Source organism: Rhyacophila brunnea, unplaced genomic scaffold (genome assembly GCF_057557595.1).
Source record: "Rhyacophila brunnea isolate RB1 unplaced genomic scaffold, BYU_Rbru_1.0 scaffold_12, whole genome shotgun sequence".
Classification (NCBI taxonomy): Eukaryota; Metazoa; Arthropoda; class Insecta; order Trichoptera; family Rhyacophilidae; genus Rhyacophila; species Rhyacophila brunnea.
Genome location: NW_028232774.1, coordinates 8,747,696 through 8,768,413, shown reverse-complemented (window position 1 = coordinate 8,768,413; position 20,718 = coordinate 8,747,696). Strand labels below are relative to the sequence as shown.

The 20,718-nt window shown below is 34.7% G+C and overlaps 1 protein-coding gene across 1 annotated transcript in view; it reads left to right on the top strand.

Annotated features, from left to right (window-relative positions):
* Positions 1-20,718, top strand: part of CARPA (Carbonic anhydrase-related protein A) — a 180,490-nt gene that overhangs the window by 64,230 nt on the left and 95,542 nt on the right. The window contains exon 2 of the mRNA XM_085940132.1: positions 20,270-20,551. Within this exon, the coding sequence (XP_085796258.1) occupies positions 20,446-20,551 (106 nt within the window). The 5' untranslated portion in view covers positions 20,270-20,445. The remainder of the gene's footprint in view (positions 1-20,269; positions 20,552-20,718) is intronic.

Sequence of the window (20,718 nt, the reverse complement as noted above, 5' to 3'; positions counted from 1 at the left end):
CCCAGCTAATTTCGGTTAAAATAACACTTTTCGTTTTTGCTACCTTCTATGGTATGTAGCAAAAATGATAATATTTTAAATTAAATGCATTAGATTTATTTACGATAATACTCTTATTCTAATAATTCATAATTATATATCTCATCGACTTTATGGGTGGAAATAAAATCCCCCTAGATAGCCATATAGTCATGGTCTCAACGAAAAGCTTAATGGTTTATATTTCTTTGTTACTTACTTAAATACGGCGAATTTAATTCTCTTTTATGCATGTTATATAATACATAAGGTATATCCGCGATGTATGTAGGGTTTTAGATTTGCTATTTACCCAAACTTTTGTGGGAAGTTGGGTCCTTGAGAGCTTTTTCATTAGGTCTATCATCAGAACAGAATTCGGCATACATATTTCTGAAAACACTCATTAGAATAATACATTCTTAAATCTTGTGAATTATTCGTTGAATAAAAGAAATAGTTATTTAGAACAGAATGCCTTACCTTAGATGCCTACGATTTATGTTATCAGACTTTACTTAGATTTTTTATTTAAAAAAAACTCTTATCTGCCTGTCAAAAATGCTTTCTTTATTTTAACCAGCATTCAAATAGAGAGAAACATACTCTAAAAGTTTCCTAGATTTTTTTGTTATAGTCTATTTCAGTTAATGTATGAGCTTTTATAAAAGAATATCAGTTAATTAATACTTGGCGCCATCGTGGTATCGACCTTATCCCATAAGAACTGAGTCGTGAAAATTTAAAAAAGCGAGTATAATAATAAAGCAGTTATAATAAAATATAACTTAATTAAGATTTTGAAGGAGAAGCATTAACCGTTTCTATTTTTTATTCCTTAACCAGCTTACGAAAAAGTCATTTTAAAATTATTAACAATGAAGAATTCCATATAAATTCGTCGAATCACTTGATTTGAATTGCATCAAAAAAGTGCAGTTTCTCTTTACAGTCCCTGAGTTTTTTTCACAATAGGAGTTTCATTTTACGACAACTGCAATGAGTGCCCAAAAAATGCACCAAAACTTATAAGTTTTGCGACGGATGGGAAATTATTTTTGTCTAACTTGTAACTGCTGAGTGAATCCTCTGTCAAATATAATCTTTTGTTTAAGTTTAAGACTAATAATGTGAGAGTTTGGCAGTAAGTAGTTGATCCTCTTATTTGAAATTGGCCATGCTTAGTATAGAGGATAGTATTCTGAACAAATACGTACAATGAAACACCTCATACATTGTGTTTACCGTAAACTCACACAAAACTGAAACATCTACTCATAAATATTTTTATACCTTCATATGTAGGGTGGTAGTTGATTTTTTCAGGCTTTATCTGAATGGACGCCGTAAAAAAGCGTCGTGAATTTAGAAGTACAGTGTTTCGGCTGCGAACATAACGCAATCAGGCTCCGTGGGGTGGAGACTCGCTTGTTTACAGTCGAGGCATGCTGTAAGGCCAGTTTATTATTTAACACGAGTCCGCTATGCGAAAACTTTTGACTTGAGCTTAAAGCTGCCTGATCTTTTGTAAGTTTTTAGGCCGTGAATAGATTTTCAAATCGCATTATTGAGTGAGCAGGATAATACATTACTATTTCAATAGGTTGTTGTTTTTTCATCTTGATATTAATAATTATTGAGGTTCTACGGAATTAAAAGGTTTCAAGTGTATTGACTACGTATCAACTTGAGAAAATTGACTTCAAAGTTAATATGCGATAAAAAATATTTTACATAACTATTTTCAAGATGCGATCAATAAGGGTTTGTTTTCAAATAGTTGAATATTACTATACCAATATAACATATTATTTTATGGTATGTTTATTCGTATTTCAACTTCATTTATCTTTTTCATTATTCTTTTATAGCATAGGTGGAGAAAAAAAATCATGTACAATGAGAGATAACATTCGTAAATATTGGGTATATGAGATGCACGAGAGATACATGAATGATTATATAATTGATATAATGGTAAGATAAAACAGAACATTTTTCATTTATGATACATATTTTGTTGAGCAGAATTGTATTTAATTTGATTTACTCATTTTGCTTCATTAACAAATTAAATAAACCATTTTCTTCTATTCAACGAATAATTCACAATATTTGCGAATGTATAGCTCCATATATTAAACATACATAACTTAAAAATACCTCAGATATATACCCACTAGAAAAAAATCACTGGATTTGAACCCGTATACACCCGTGGTATATAACTAGGGTGTTTTCAAGTTATGGATGTTCAATATATGGAATGTCACATTCTCAAATCTTGTGAATTATTTGTCGAATAAAAGAAATAGTTTATTAAAAACTGTTAGCAAGTTCAAGTAGACGTTATAACTAAATATTTGGCGAGAGCTGGACGTCGGTTAGTAATTAAGGTAATTAATATTCCTTGATTTAAGTCTCAAAAACCGATAGTCAATAATAACGCAATTCGATAAGCATTTCATGTAGGACCTACTAGTTTAAATTATCGCAATAATTAGGTATGAGGCTCGTAGCTTAATTGGTTAAAGCATATTGGCGCGATTCCAGCGGATACAGGGGTGCAAATCCCGACGAGCATCGTATTTTTCGTAAAAAAATGTATATTTGGATTATATTTTACTGTTAATATATATTAATAATTAAAATAAAGAACTTTGAATGAATTGTTTGCAGAAATATTTTTTTAAAATATTAATAAATCATTATAACTATGAGGGTGGAAGTAGTCCGCAGACAGTGCAATGTGTAGATAGCAGTTAAAACCTAAAAATTACAACATTTTAATAATTCAATATTTTTAATAATCAGCCAAACACTGCCGTGAGAACGGACATATGATCACCTCCCGCCGGCTGAAGAAATGCTTAAGTGCCGGGTGTCAGTTGTCCATCACAGGAATGAACGAGTAAACAGTGCATTCCTGTCATTGTGTCGTGTGAAATCCATTGTTGGACTGATAACGTTTGTACCTTAATCAAATTTCGCAGACAAAATCCCAGGAATCTATCCGCAATGTGGGAACAAAACAATAAATTTACCCACGCTGTGGATAGCATTTCCTTTGTCTACTTTCAATATAAAAACAGACGTGGCAATCCAACAAGAACTCAGTACCTTAAATTCGCTCGTCTTAATAACACGCCGCTTGCTTCAACGTTAAAATAACTTTTATCACAAACACTATCGTCGTAATCTAATTTATGAACTTTGTATTATTCAAGCTGTAAATTGAATCTGTAATTTGTGTTAAGGGATAATAAATTTGGGGAATTACTTTTATACGCATCAAAACCTTCTGATTTTATTCATCACCTACCCCTCATCACACCATCCCATGTAACAGTGGTGACCCGTAAAGTAAAATTCAATTCATTCATTTTCATTTTACAGACTTCGTTTAATTTTTTATTAACTACTATTTTACTGTGTTTGTGAGAGAATTATTTTTTCGTTGGAGCTCGTTTTCCCGCGCAGTTTTCAACATCCGTTTTCCCGCGTTAATTTTCTTAAATTCACTTGCCTTGTCAAGATGCCCAATGGACAGTTCTCCAGCGGGTATGGCAGCAATGCCGGAGAAGAAACGACAACACCAGCACCAGCCCAGCAGACCACACCTCAGATCAGCCGCGTGGCAGTGAGGATCCCACCATTCTGTCCAGAAGACCCGGAAATGTGGTTCTGCATGGTGGAGCGAAGCTTCGAAGCAGCTGGCGTCACGACTGACGCGACCAAATTTGGATACATCCTGGGAGCTTTGGAATCTCGTTACGCTTCAGAGGTTCGAGACATCATCCTTAACCCACCTCGTGAAGGAGCCTACGAGCACCTCAGGACGGAGCTGACGAGAAGGCTGAGCTCTACCCAGGAGCAGAAGACCAGACGACTACTGGAGCACGAGGAAGTTGGTGATCGCAAACCATCACAGTTCTTGCGCCACCTACGTTCTCTCGCAGGAGCAGCCGTTACTGATGACATCCTACGCACGCTTTGGATGGGTCGCTTACCACATACCATGCAATTGGTACTGGCGACACAGAAGGACGCGGATCTCAACAAGGTTGCAGACCTAGCTGACGCCATGGCAGATTCCACATCAAAGGCATCCATTGCTGAAACCACGATGGAAGACCTGTGCGGCATCAGCAAGCTGGTGATCACCTTGCGGGAGGAAATCTCAACTCTTCGCGAGGAGCTCTCCAAAGAGCTCGCAAGAGGAAACCGACCATCAAGGCCACGTCACCAGTCACGATCAGCCAGCCAAAGGAGGAACCATTCCCGACCGCGAGACCAAAGCCACAGCAAACCTGGCATGTGTTGGTATCATCGTAGATTCGGCCAAGATGCGGAGAAGTGCGTCACACCATGCACCTTCAACAAGGGAAACGCCACGGGCAGTCGCTAAGCGCGGCCAGCGATTACAGCCCTACCTCCAGCCGCCTCTTCGTCACCGACCACGCCACGAAAATACAATTCCTTATCGACACCGGAGCGGACCTTTGCGTTTTCCCACGCACGAAAGTACAGGGGCGCCGACCAAAATCACAGTACGAACTTTCAGCAGCAAACGGATCTGTCATTGCTACGTATGGCAGTATCTCACTGACGCTGAATTTGGGGTTACGAAGAGAATTCACCTGGAAATTCGTGATTGCAGATGTCACCAAGCCCATTATTGGTGTTGACTTCCTAATCCATTTCGGATTATTAGTCGATGTCAAGAATCGCAGACTGTTGGATCAGACGACTCAACTTACAACCTCTGGACGCCACAGCAGCACTGAGATAGCAACTGTCAAAACTGTCGCAGGTAAATCCCTTTATCATGGATTACTGCAGCAGTTTCCGGATCTCACGCGCCCAGATGGAGCTGGTAGAGAAGTCATCCACAACACGAGACATCACATACGAACCACCGAAGGACCTTCTGTAGCTCAACGTCCTAGACGCCTAGCTCCCGACAAACTTCACATCGCCAAAAAGGAATTCGAAACCATGACCAGACTTGGAATAGCACGACCATCTGAAAGTTCTTGGGCGTCACCCCTTCACCTGGTGCCCAAATCTGAAGATCAATGGAGGCCATGTGGTGATTACCGCGGATTAAACGCTCGAACCGTACCTGACAGGTACCCCGTGCGTCATATCCAAGACTTCACACAAACATTGCGTGATAGGAAAGTTTTCTCCACGATCGACCTGGTGAGAGCATACAACCAAATCCCAGTGGCTGAAGAGGACATTCCGAAGACTGCCATCACAACACCCTTTGGATTGTTCGAGTTTCCATTTATGTCGTTCGGCTTGAGGAATGCGGCCCAGACTTTTCAGCGCTTCATTGACGAGGTTTTGCAGGGTCTGGACTTCTGCTACGCCTACATAGACGACATCCTGGTAGCCTCCACAACAGAACAAGAGCATCTTCAACACCTGGAAATTTTGTTCAAACGCCTACAGGAGTACGGCCTGGTTGTCAACTCCACGAAGTGCCACTTCGGAGTAGAGAAAGTTAAATTCCTTGGCTACCTGGTTTCCAGCACCGGAACTCGACCACTTCCAGATCGTGTCAGCGCTATTCGCGAATACACCCGCCCAGACACTCAAAAAGGACTACGACGGTTCTTGGGAATTTTGAATTTCTATAGGAGATTCGTCCCCAAGGCCGCAGAAACGCAAGCTCCACTGAACTCACTCCTGCAAGGAAAAACTTCCAAGAAAGAACCTATCATCTGGACACCAGAAGCAATCGAGGCCTTCGAGGAATGCAAGAAGAGTTTGGCGGAAGCAACGCTATTGAAACATCCGAAAAGTGAGGGGACTCACTTAGCGATTATCAGTGACGCATCCGATACTTCCGTTGGCGCAGCACTTCAACAACGAGTTGACGATCAATGGGAACCGCTGGCATTCTTTTCAAAGAAGCTAAGTCCAGCGGAGAGAAAATATGGCGCTTACGACCGCGAGCTTTTAGCTATCTATCTAGCTGTCAAACATTTTCGACACATGATAGAAGCTCACACGTTCACCATATTTACCGACCACAAGCCCATTACGTTCGCATTCCAACAAAAATCGGACAAGTGCTCACCAAGACAATTCAGACACCTCGATTTCATCGGACAATTCACGACCGACATACGTCACGTCGCTGGAAAAGACAACATCGTCGCTGATGCCTTGTCTAGGATAGAAGTCGTTGAAGACACACTGAATTATGCCAACCTCGCAGCCGACCAGGAAACTGACAACGAAATGAGTACATTTTTACGTGACGGATCGGTACTTCAGTTGAAACAAGTACTTATTCCCGACACAGACATAAAAGTATTCTGTGACTTGTCAACACCTATCGCAAGACCTTTCAAAACCAAACCGCACCGACAAGCAGCTTTTAATCATATCCACAGACTTTCACATCCCGGAATTAATGCGACCGTCAAACTTGTCACACAACGATTTGTTTGGCCGTCGATTAAAACGGATTGTCGAAATTGGGCCCGCAACTGTCTTCAATGCCAGAAGAACAAGATCACACGTCACATATCAGCACCACTCGGAAACTTTGCACCTTCAGGACGATTTGAGCATGTCCACATCGACATCGTCATCCTTCCTATGTCTGAAGGCTGCAGATATTGCTTCACCTGCGTTGACAGATTCACGCGGTGGCCGGAAGCATTTCCGATTAAAGACCAAGAAGCGGAAACGATCGCCCGTACATTCTACAATGGTTGGATCGCCCGTTTTGGAACGCCTTTGAGAGTGACAACGGATCAAGGCAAACAATTTGAGTCGAACCTTTTCAGACAATTAAATCGTCTGACTGGTACGGCGAGGATTCACACGACAGCATATCACCCAGCCGCAAACGGTATGGTCGAAAGACTGCATCGTCAATTGAAAGCCGCTATAAAATGCCACGAGAATGAGAGATGGACTGAAACATTGCCGACAGTGTTAATGGGAATCAGAGCAGCTTGGAGAGAAGATTTAAAGACGACAGCAGCTGAGCTTGTGTACGGCGAACCCTTACGCCTACCAGGGGAATTTTTGTGCCATCAAACCAGCACAAACCAAGACCCGAGCAACTACGTCACGATCCTAAAAAAAACATTTCCAACAACTGCAACCTGTAAAAAGCCAGCAACACGGCGAGAAACGCGTTTTCATTTTCAAAGACCTCGACAAATCGACACATGTGTTCTTACGCGATGATACAGTCAAAACTCCGCTAAGATCTCCATTTACCGGACCATATGAGGTCATCACGCGCAATACGCGAACATATGTCATTTGCAAGAGAGGAAAAAACGTCACCGTTTCCATCGACCGTTTAAAACCAGCGTACATTCTCAAGGAAAATAAAACAATGGAACAGCCTGAGAAAAATCCTGACACCGTGGGAGCTCGTGTTACCCGATACGGCAGACGTGTCCATTTTCCAGACCGTCTCTAGGTCAATAGGACAAATATCGGTCAACAACATCAGGCACGAGCCGAACAATGCAATCGGGGTCGTGTTTCAAAACAGCACGCGGAGTTTCCGATTTCAAAACAGCAACGTTAGCGATAGCAAGAACACACATCGACCTAGAATGTAGGTCAGTGGTGTACGCAATATTTAAAATGCAGGCATAAACAATTTATTCACAATAAATGCGGATAACTCAACTGGATTATTCAGTATTTTACCATCATCATCACCAAGAGACACCAGCATACGAAAATGGGTGCACAACAGACAAAGGAAGAGATCATCGTCGCACAGACTGCGTCGGGCGGAGCAATTGTCAACGACACGTCGACAGGCCAACTGTCGTGGGCAACGCTTGCCTTGATTATCGTCATCATTGCCGCAGTTTCCAGCTACCTGCTATGGACAAATTGCAAAAAGCACATCACCAAGAGAGTCATCAAGGACATGAGAGCAGACGTCCCGGGATGCAGACCACCGCAGCATCCACCGAGACAGATCTGATTGGACCTTCAAGCGACCACCTCTACCTACTTTCATCGCGATTTGCGTGCCGCATTTCGCTGGAAGGGGGGTATGAGGGTGGAAGTAGTCCGCAGACAGTGCAATGTGTAGATAGCAGTTAAAACCTAAAAATTACAACATTTTAATAATTCAATATTTTTAATAATCAGCCAAACACTGCCGTGAGAACGGACATATGATCACCTCCCGCCGGCTGAAGAAATGCTTAAGTGCCGGGTGTCAGTTGTCCATCACAGGAATGAACGAGTAAACAGTGCATTCCTGTCATTGTGTCGTGTGAAATCCATTGTTGGACTGATAACGTTTGTACCTTAATCAAATTTCGCAGACAAAATCCCAGGAATCTATCCGCAATGTGGGAACAAAACAATAAATTTACCCACGCTGTGGATAGCATTTCCTTTGTCTACTTTCAATATAAAAACAGACGTGGCAATCCAACAAGAACTCAGTACCTTAAATTCGCTCGTCTTAATAACACGCCGCTTGCTTCAACGTTAAAATAACTTTTATCACAAACACTATCGTCGTAATCTAATTTATGAACTTTGTATTATTCAAGCTGTAAATTGAATCTGTAATTTGTGTTAAGGGATAATAAATTTGGGGAATTACTTTTATACGCATCAAAACCTTCTGATTTTATTCATCACCTACCCCTCATCACACCATCCCTTGCAACAACTATATTTCTTTCCTCGCTGTGGTGGGCGTTATCACGTGCGATGCAGAAACGGCGAAAGTATATTCGTCTATGGGCGAGATACTGAAATCGGACTGTCTGACCCGCAGTACTGATTAAGCTTCCAGCGGCAAGCCCCGCTCCCCCCCCCCCCCCTTCATCAACTCGAGCAAATTCTATCGGAAACGGTATTGTGTAAAATCAAGGACCTACCGCGGTGTATGATAATATTATTGGACATTAGATATATCGGTGTGCGGGCGAGCTTATTACATGCTTAAATAATATTGATATTTTCATATAATATACATAAATTTATGTATTTTATAATATTACATTTTTCTCAATTTTCTTGGGAGTGCTGCAGTTCCGCAGTGCATATGGACGACACTGTTTGTATATCTGAGGTGTTTTCAGGTTATTTATGTTCAACAAATGTTGTAACGGGCATATTATTAGACATACTATGGATACGGCAGTTTATGGATAATAAATTATTTATGAATTCAACTGTCTTTTAAAAATAATTGCCATAAAACATTTAAATTAACTGGTGTTGTAAAAAAAAATGATAAGTATTTATTACTTCATGACTTTTGAAATTAACTGAAATATTTGGAATACTGTCGTCGGTATACTGCCAAATGTTGGTAAGTCTCGAAATCATGTTATGGAGTAATCGCAATTTGAAAGTTTGACATGCCCTCTAAAATCAGGCATAATGCTAATTTATTTGTGCTTTATTTATTTAGATGAATTGAAGTATTAACAGTTATCCCTGCATGTTAAAAAACTCAAAAATTAAATTAATCATACAAAATAATCGAATTTTGTAAGATGAGGTGGGACTTACAAACCTTTGGCAGAAATGAATCAGCTCTTTTGAGAGTTATCTTTGCATAGCATTGTGTTAGGATTGAAGAAAGGGAAGGTTTATAGGTTAAAGAAATAAATTTGAAAGCAATTTTATATTATCAATGATCAATTTCAATGCATTTATAAATATTTTAATGGACATACGGCAGTTCATATTACAAATACACATAATATAAGTAATACTTAACATACAAATTTCGAAATTTATTATAGTAAAATGTCATAGAAATTACATTATTTTCAACAGTATACATTGGAAAAGTCAGGAAAATAATAAAATTACATAAACTTTAATTATTTTAATAATTAATTACCCACATGACCTGATAAAGAGAAAAAACTTTAAATAAATCGTATTAATTAACCTGGGTACACCAAAATAGCATACAAACTCATGGGTATGATACAATTATAAAATGAATTAATTTATTAATGGACAATCAATAGTTGATTTTAAAAACATTCATAATACAAGACACTCTTAATATGAAAATATTGATATTAATTAGTAAAAAATACAAATAAATTTATAATACTTATAAAAGTTTACAGTTCCAAAATTGAGGACATAATAAAAATATACAAACTTATATTGAAATAACACATGAATAAAGAGATAAATTTACAAATAATTGGTTTTAACACGATTCTATTCACTATTTCCGTTCTTTTTTAACATAATTGAATGATTATTATAATAAACACTACACTACACCGTCTTCTTCGATTTCATTATCACTTAAGGAAGGTTCGGGTATAATGTTTCTACATGATGCACTTGTACGTAGGTAGTCCTTTTTATCATGAATTTAATTCTTATGGAATTATTCCAGCACGACACATTTTTTCTTTTCTTTTCTTTAGTTATCACAACATTTTAGTATAATATCCATTCTTTAATTCACTAAACACATTGATAACAGGCCGCCCTCTCATATGACTAATAAAAAAAATAGTATAATGTCCGGTATGGGCAATGATTTTGGTGATCCTTGATTTCTTCCGTAGGAGTTGATAACAGCATAGGATCCTGGAACAATTATTATTGCGTCAATAAATCTTATTCATCATTGTTATTATAAAAAACGAATGATAACCGAGCCACTGACATTAAAGCTAGGCAGACATTCTAAACTATTACTCTTGAAACGCAACACGTCACAAAGCCATAACTTGGCTATTATGATTCTATATTAGTTAAGAAATAGGTCAGAGGACTTGGCTGTTAATGTTATATAAGATAAGTTATATTATTATTAGAGGTAATACAACTTACAAACAAAACTAAAACGAAGTTATTTATTGATATTCAAATTGATGCACCGTGCATTGTGACACGTCACGAATCTATAAGCTATTATTTTTATTAGTAATTATTACACGTTTATAAACACGTGGACTTTTGTAATATTATAATATCATAATCAATATACTTATTATCAAAACATTGAGAAATATAACAATTATTAATCGCCAAACAACGAAAGTAAAGACAAATGAATCAACAAAATGTAGTTACCTGATCAGTATGACATCGGACATCAGTTTGTTTTACAGCCATCGGTTGTATTTTTATAAACTGATTATAAAATCCTCACAGCTCTAGATGACAAGCACTTTGGGAATGGTTTACTATCCATTTTATATTAACACTAAATAACGTTCCACAAATAATTACGATCACGCACCAACCTGCTCTGACAGTTGTAGGAGAAAGAATGATAATTCTGGCTAGAGTACCGCAAAATGGCCGAAACCATAGGCAAATGCGCGCTGTAACTGAAGTTACAAATATTTGGCAGTACTAGTACATTGAATTTGACTGGGGGGACATGCTCGTCGAAGGTCAAAATTGAGTTTTTATTGTATTTTCAAACCATGATCCTGGACACTCCTTAAACGTTGTAGATAATCTATTTGTATAATTTTGAAGCCTTATTATCTTTTATAGTTATTTTAAACATTTGATGACTGCATGAAGTATTTTTGTTACATAAAATAGTATTCTTTTAAACCTCTCGCTCTAATGTTTTAGAATATAGTCATATTTCGGTACAGAACTGTGCAGTGGTGTTAAGATTTTTTACATTTATTAATTTTTAAACGCATTTATAAAACCATTAGTATAATTTATTACGTGATAATTTTTGTAAAATATTCACGATAAAAAATTATTTTGATAATCTCTGTGATCCCAAATTTGACAAGAATTAGGCATTTTATTATTCAAAAAATCGGCAAGATTAACACATTTGAAGATGATTCTAAAGATATTTATTATAAGCTATGTCTTTGACCATTCAAGTGTGATAAAAATCTTATGAATAATGATTGCTTTATAATAATTATTGACCTAAGAATAAGGTAGTGTTTTTTTGAAATACGCCATTTCTTTTGTCATTCCCTAGTGGTTAAGCTACAACATACGGCCGTAGCCATAAAATGACAAACTATAATTAAAGTAGGGAGTAAAATTATGTTAACGCGCGTATTTGAACATATACCTAACCGAATTTTTTTTATTTTTTTTTTAAACGGTACATGTTCAAACACGCGCGTCAATATCATTTTACTCCCTACTTTAATTATAGTTTGTCAATTTATGGCTACGGCCGTATGTTGTAGTTTAACCACTGGGGAATGACAAAAGAAATGGCGTATTTCAAAAAAACACTACCTTATTCTTAGGTCAATAATTATTATAAAGCAATCATTATTCATAAGATGTTTATCACACTTGAATGTTCAAAGACATAGCTTATAATAAATATCTTTAGAATTATCTTGAAATGTGTTAATCTTGCCGATTTTTTGAATAATAAAATGCCTAATTCTTGTCAAATTTGGGATCACAGAGATTATCAATATAATTTTTTATCGTGAATATTTTACAAAAATTATCTCGTAATAAATTATGCTAATGGTTTTATAAATGCGTTTAAAAATTAATAAATGTAAAAAATCTTAACACCACTGCACAGTTATGTACCGAAATATGACTATATTCTAAAACATTAGAGCGAGAGGTTTTTAGAATACTATTTTATGTAACAAAAATACTTTATGCAGTCATCAAATGTTTAAAATAACTATAAAGGATAATAAGGCTTCAAAATTATATAAATAGATTATCTACAACGTTTAAGGAGTGTCCAGGATCATGGTTTGAAAATACAATAAAAACTCAATTTTGACCTTCGACGAGCATGTCCCCCCTTAAGAGAATACTGTAAATGTTATTACAAACTTATTTCAGAAGAAGTTTTAACTTTTAGCTCAAGTATTGAACTAAAATAAATCGGTTAGTGCCATTACAAAGATTTGACTACCGCGTTTCATTGACATTTGGCTCGATTTTTATCTAGATTAATACTGTAATCATCTTTACAGTTTTTTTGATGTTGGATAATCGAAAAAACGGGAGTTACGTATTTTTATTAAAATAATGAATAGCTAAAAAACTATGTTCTATATATCGGATGACCTTGATTTTTTTTTCTAGCATACATATTTATATATAGACACATACTCCGTTGTTAACTCTAAATACCTAAACTATCGACTTACCAACTTTTGGCACTAACCCGACGCTGTGGACGACTTAAAAGTTTATTCAAAACTGATGTACTTAAACTTTAATGTCGGCAATACTAAATTGTGAACGAAATTCGTGCGTGATTCAGAAAATTAGACCATTTATAAAATAAAGGGTGTGCTGACCTGACAAAATCTTAAAATATTTAATCATTGTCGCCTTAAGTACAAAATTATTTTAATCTTGTACGCTTAATTTGGTTTTATTTTAATTGGCCAAAAATACACTGTAAAGTCATCGTATGCATTTGTGCTATTAGAATTAAAATTAGTATATTTTATTACAATAATTGTAGCATGAAACCTTATCTCGCGCGTTACATTTTAAATTTTATTTATCATAATCACTCAAAGTCGATCGATTACCAGATAAAAAACCTTCCCTATGTATTTTTTTTTCTTTGTCTCTAGATCTTTGCTGCAACTTACATCTGCCGACGTGTGTTAACAAAAATAATTTTATTGTATAATATGATGGTTTTATTTATTTATAACATAGAAACAATTTGGGCCCACTTTGATAGTATTTATAAAATAGAAACACTTCCGGTTTTAGTATTTATTCCGAGTTCACAGAGATTAATCAGCAATAACATAGAATACCTCAAGCTGTACACGAAAACAGATTAACAAGATAAGATGACTCGCTCGACCAAATAACAAGATGATTTTGCAAAAGGATTAGTTCAGTTCAGGTAGGTTTCACATTTGACAACTAGAAACCACACTTATCACGAGAAACAAATCTCGATAGAGTAAGGTGCTTAGTCTCAGAATAGAGGACCTGTATGATCAAAAGGGTCAGAGCTAATCAGACTATACTGACTGGCTGTAAGACTGTGAGAGATATCATTTACGGAGTCAACATAGAGTTAAGTCCTCATCCGTCTACATAGTGCTTGGGGCGTCCAGTTTATGGGCAGCGCCATTTATGGGTCTCTTTTCGAAGTCACGTCGCTACACATATAGTTAAATTCTAATCTATTAAAGTGTTTGTTTTTATAATAAATAATTCTAATTTTGAATTGAAAATAATAGATTATTTCATGAGACTTCATTTATTGAGAAATACATAATCGCTAATACGTATTTCTCACAGTTTTATGTTCCCCCGATGTAGGTACTCGTAAGCCAAATATAAAATATCATAAATCATTCACGATAATAAATAACATAGGAGGTCCAAAGACCCATAATTCAACAAAAAATGTTAAGTACCTACGAAGAACCTGTATGACACTTTAAATTTCTTGAAAAATAACGGATTCGTAAACATAACGATTTTTTGTAGGTATTGCAGTTCCCTAATATTATTATTTCTAATAAACTGTTTTTTTATCCAACGAATAAGCACAAGATTTCAGAATGTAACATTCTATATACTGAATATACATAATTTGAAAACATCTCATGCATATACATACTAGAAGAAATCGTTTTTGTAGAAAAAAATACGATCCCTGACGGGACTTGAACCTGTATCTGCTGGATTCGCGCCAACATGTTTTACCAATTAAACTACAGGCGCCTTAGATAATTACGGCGATTTTAACTAGTAGTTATTGCATGGAATGCTTATCTAATTGCGTTATAAGGTTGGCTATCGCAGTTACGCCGTTACCGTTGTCATATATTATACATAATATATTATTTTAATTTGACTTTTCACATTGTTTTTGTTTATATTTGGTCAGAGGCTACGTCTTAAATTTATATTTTGAAGTATATAACATAGATTACTCTTACGATATATAACATCATAAAATATCACATGATCCTATGATTTTTTTTATTAAATATACATTAGAGAGAATATATTGCAATCAGCAAAGTTAACATATATAAATAATAATATAGTAAAGCCTAACAAGATATATAGTAAAAAATATATATAATATATCACATAAAGAACAGAAAGAAATTACATAAAAAAATAAAAAATAAGTATAAAAGACGAACGGGTAACTTATATTCTATTATAATTTTATGTGTTAAGAATAGAATTGTTGAAATTTATACATATGAATAATCTAAGATATCTACATAATTCGTCGCTGTAGGATTGGTTTCCCGAATAGACCAAATGTTCAGTAGACGAAAAACAAATTTCATAATCCTATATTTAAATACATGGAGATATTTAAATTGTTATTTTTACAACATATGAATGATGTATTCATTACCATTACAAAGTAATTTAAAGAAAGGGATGGTTCTACTCCAATTAGATACAAAAAAACTTTCTGTATTAAAAGGTCGACTTTGACAAAAACGGATATTCGGGAAACCAATCCTATAGCGACAATATTATAACAGAAAAATAGAATAATAAGGAATAAGAAAAGACAAACATTTTAAATTTGATTAGTGTAGATGCAAAAATTTGAAGATGGCGCGTTTAAATGAAGCAGGTGAATTAATAAATGAATTAACGGTAGACAAACAAATATCACTAATTTTAACAAGATCGACGAATAAAGAAGTTTCGTGTAAAATTAAAATCACCACGACTGACATGGTACAATGATATGATATTATATTTATATAATTATTTTTTAATCTTAATTTTATTCGTGGTACATAATATATTTTATTAAATACCTGGGTTTTATTATAAATTTATATTCAGTAAAATTATCTGAATACAGTTTGTTTTCAGCAAAACATGTGTAACATCGTTTAAATAAATAAGAATTTAATTCTGCTTTATTTGGGTCATAATATTTTATCAAAACAACATTGAATTTTTATAAGCTCATTACGAATTTTTATGTTTTTTCCGCGTTTGTACAAAAATAATCCTAATTTCTCTTCCGCTCTCTTGATAAGTAATTCTTGTTTATTTGGTGTTGTATAATTTATATGACGCTTATCGCATACAGAACAACGGTAACACATTGTTTTAAAAATAATTATTATGTAGATATTTTTATTCAACAATAAATTATCAAAAATATTCGTTTTGCACTTTTAATAATAAAAAAATATCAGTCAATATTAAATGAATCATAATATGTTAGATTAAATGGTAAACATAAAATACTACTGAACATACATAATTTTGAAAAACACTTCTGAGAAAATATATTATAACCAATAGAAAAAATCTTTTTGAAAAGGGAAGACACCCGGCAAGAATTGAACCTGCATCTCCTGGGTTGACGCCCCAATCCGCGCATTATCCACTACCCTGCCGAGTATAGTATAATGATAGTTAAATATTATGAACCTGAGATATACAAATTATTTTATAGTTTTAAAATCATCGCCGCCAATGATAAGGATGATGTTATCATAATATGTTGATGTATTATTAAAGAGCTATATATATATATATATACTATGATTTTACCGAGGCTTTCACTGCGACTCGCTGTCATATCGCCGCTTCTAGTCTAGAAGAGGATCCGCCGATCAGGTCCTCACTCCTATTCTGTTAAAGAACTTTACAATTTTGCAAAGCTCTTCCGTCTTATTCACCAATAGGGCCCTTTCAATTCGTCATTCTGTACTCTGTGCCATTTATATTTAGGGCACTGTACTATGTACAATGTCCTCTAAAACATCGCAGTTAGGTACATGTTCAAACACGCGCGTTTATATCATTTTACTCCCTAATTCAATTATAGTTTGCCAATTTATGGCTACGGCCGTATATTGTAGCTTAACCACTGGGGATTGCCAAAAGAAATGGCGTATTTCAATAAAACACTACCTTATTCTTAGGTCAATAATTATTACAAAGCAATCATTATTCGTAGGATATTTATCACACTTGAATGGTCAAAAATATAGCTTATAATGTGTATCTTTAGAATTATCTTCAAATGTGTTAATCTTGTCCATTTTTTGAATATTAAAATGCCTAATTCTTGTCAAATTTGGGATCACAGAGATTATCAATATAATTTTTTATCGTAAATATTTCACTGTAATAATGTCAATATAAATTATAATGATGGTTTTATAAATACGTTTAAAAATTAATAAATGTAAAAAATCTTAACACCACTGCACATTTATGTACTGAAATATGACTATATTCTAAAACATTAGAGCGAGAGGTTTAAAAGAATACTATTTTATGTAATAAAAATACTTTATGCAGTCATCAAATGTTTAAAATAAATATAAAGGATATTAAGGCTTCAAAATTATATAAATAGATTATCTACAACGTTTAATAAATGTCCAGGATCATGCTTTGAAAATAGAACAAAAGCTGCATTTTGACCTACGCTGAGCATGTCCCCCCTTAAGCGTTATATATTTTTTGTTGGTTTTGTATACTCACAGTCTCCGATATTATAATTTATATTATGTACACAGAATATCTTTAAAAAATACGTCAAATTATCTTTAATCGATATCATCAAAAATTTACACTAACAAGCATATTTTTTTAAATAGCGCCATTAAACGAAATAAACATGTATTTATACACCGATGAAATGTTCACTGACGTGTGCCAGTAGCTTAAGTAAAATATTCATTTTCTTGCTTGTATATCGTGTTAACGGACCCATTCGTACGTGGGAGAAGGGTTTGAGTGCCGCCTCGGTCGTTAACAATGCGAAACGGTTTAATATACACGTAATTATGGGGGGGCAGGGGCGGCAGCGGCGGGGTTAAAGACGAAAAGGCTTTCAACTGGGATTTTTGATTCCCGTGATGTGGGTTGGCTACTTTCTACTCAGATTTTCGAGCAATTGCTAAGATGTTTATTTTGTGGATTAGGCGCAATGAGTACTTACAATAACATACTTTCTAAAACTACGTATAGTTTTACGAATCAGTTTTAATTGACAGAACTAGTATTGTAAAATGAATTATTATTTTGATATACATATTATGTCAGTGGCGAAGACTCCATACAAGGCAATTATTTAAAGCCTATCTTCTTAAGAAAGAAAATAATGTATATGGACATATTTATAAATAATCACTTGATTATTTTATATTCTATAAAAATAATTTTATTTGCTAATGATAGATGTCGTACGTATTGTATAGATTACAAAATAATCTGCGAAGGTTTTAAAAAACATACCACTGCATGCCATCTGTCTTGACGTAAATAAATGTCGGATTCTTTGTGAAGGAATTGTGATATTTTTTGTATAGACTTTACGTCACGTAACCTCGGTCAGTCTATCGAATTTTATGAAATATGTTAGTCTTCTATAGCAGAGCCTAAAACCTTCGCGTATAATATTGTTGTCATGACTGCACTTTTTCCAAAATAATTAGATAATTTAAAAAAAATATATTTCTATGGTGTTTAATCGCGTATTAATAAATATAGATTGTTCGCTCAATTTTATGCCATCCGTCTGTCGTTATCATTAATTTATTAGTATGAATTATTAGTAGTAATATCGTATTATATTCCTATTTCTAACCTATACCTGACAAGTGTGCTCTTTTTCTCAGATCTCCATAGCCTACCACTTTTTAAAAGTCACTCTTTGCTACTGACATATATACCAATAGCGTGAGGTGTCTTTCTAGATCGACCATGCTCTTCAAAAGTATATTAAAATCCTACTACTCAGCATTACAAGTGTGACACACTTCGATATTTAAGTTTTGTTGTCAAAACAAATCGAGTGGTAGAAGCGATTGTCAGCATTTCCTCAATCATATCCTAGACCAACCGTATATATTATGATTTATTTAATTGCGCAAATGTCTCTTGTAGTATATTCATTTCATTTGTATAAATAGCAAGGACGATCCATAAGTGATCACCACTCATCTCTAGTCCGGTCACTCGACACAGTCAACCGTCGTTCCACTCGAGTAGAGTAAATACTCTTTTCCATAATTGTGCTGTAGTGTGAGGAAAAATATTACACACATAATAATTTTAACATCGCAAAATATAACTTAAATAAACGATTTTAATAATATACAGAATTATCGCACTGCAACTATTTTCCAAGTATAAAATTATTAAGTCTCGATTGCAATAATTATAAATAAAAATATTATTATTTGATCAAATGATAAATCTTTCATGTATTTAATGTATTGTGAACCCAATCTATAAATAATCATAATTACATACGAAGCTCTAAAATTTAATTAATTTATTCAGAAGTAATTAAGATTAAACAGAGTTAATTTAATTAGTATCGAAAGCTAAATCCACAATAAGACACGTAGGTACAAATGCACTAAAGGTACGAAAGGGGTCCACAAATGTTAAGTGAAGGGTTGGGAGTTGTAGAGTGGTAACGACGCACGTTTTATGTACTACCCCAGACGAAGTAGAGCCTTATTCTTTAGAGACAGAACAGGGGCATTAACTTCTGGTAGGTATCTCATAAATATAAATTCTACTTGAGTCAGAGATTTAAAGAGCCATGTGGTGTGTTATGTCGTTTAACTTTTGATGAATATTAATCCCAGTAAAACCGTCTTTAGTACGATAAAAATTATACAGGGATAATTGAGTCTTTTAGTTACAAAATCCGCTCTGGTGACTTTTTCTACTTTTTAAATCGATACGTCTTATAAAAAATATTCAATTTACTCATCATTATCATCTGTCAGGGTCAATTGACTGCTTGGACTTGTTACCCGACCAACATGTCCATGTAGCGGAGAATTACGAGATGCAATTCACATTTTCTGAATGTCCGAGAATGTGGTCCAACCAGCTGTTGGACCCTTCGGGTCGTCCGACCTGGTCGCCAAAAACGCCAATTTTCTTGCTTTTAAAAAAATGCGATGTCTTACTGCGAGAGTGAAAATCTCTTCATATAATTTTTGCTATCTAACGTATGGCTTCATATGCTCGAGTGTAGTGCGGGGCTGATAGTTTGGAGGGTCTATATTGTTTTGATAAATGAAAGTCTCCCCAAGCTCTTTTAAATCTTCTAGATTGCTATTTTTTTCTACCACGTATATTTTCTGAACTTGGTGAGTTAGGATGACCCCTAGTTTAATGACCCTTAGTTACCACTTTCAGCAGTAAAGTTGACCACTAGCCTTGAGACATGTCTGTTTTGTATATTGTAATGTATCGAATTAACTTATTTTTCACGTTATATCTCTGATTATTAATAAAATGTATTTTCTTTTTATTTCAGGTGGAGAAAATGACCAGCTCAACAATAATTAATGGAAATAAAATAAAGTGAAACCATCTATTTTATAGTATCAGTGTTTGGTCGAAAGTTTAACGAAAACACAAAAATGACTTTTTAACATAGAAACTTTTTAAAAGTTGCATCAAGTGAAGTTGACACCAACCGAGTAGTGTGTAATGGTTCCGACCAAATGCAAGATGAACATTGGGTCTAAAATGTTTTGGTGCAACAGAGGTGGATGGTGCCTACTCTTCTTGACAATTTTCACATTCCTCATTACAGGTAATAAGCAAGACGTTTTTTAAATTATTTATCTTCCTAAATTTTGATTGCAATAAAGTGATTACTTATAAATATATAATATACCTACTACTTACTTAATGTCTTCATAATGATGGTTTTTATTAAATTTTGAAATTTAAAAATTTAAAATTAATTAGACTATTTTT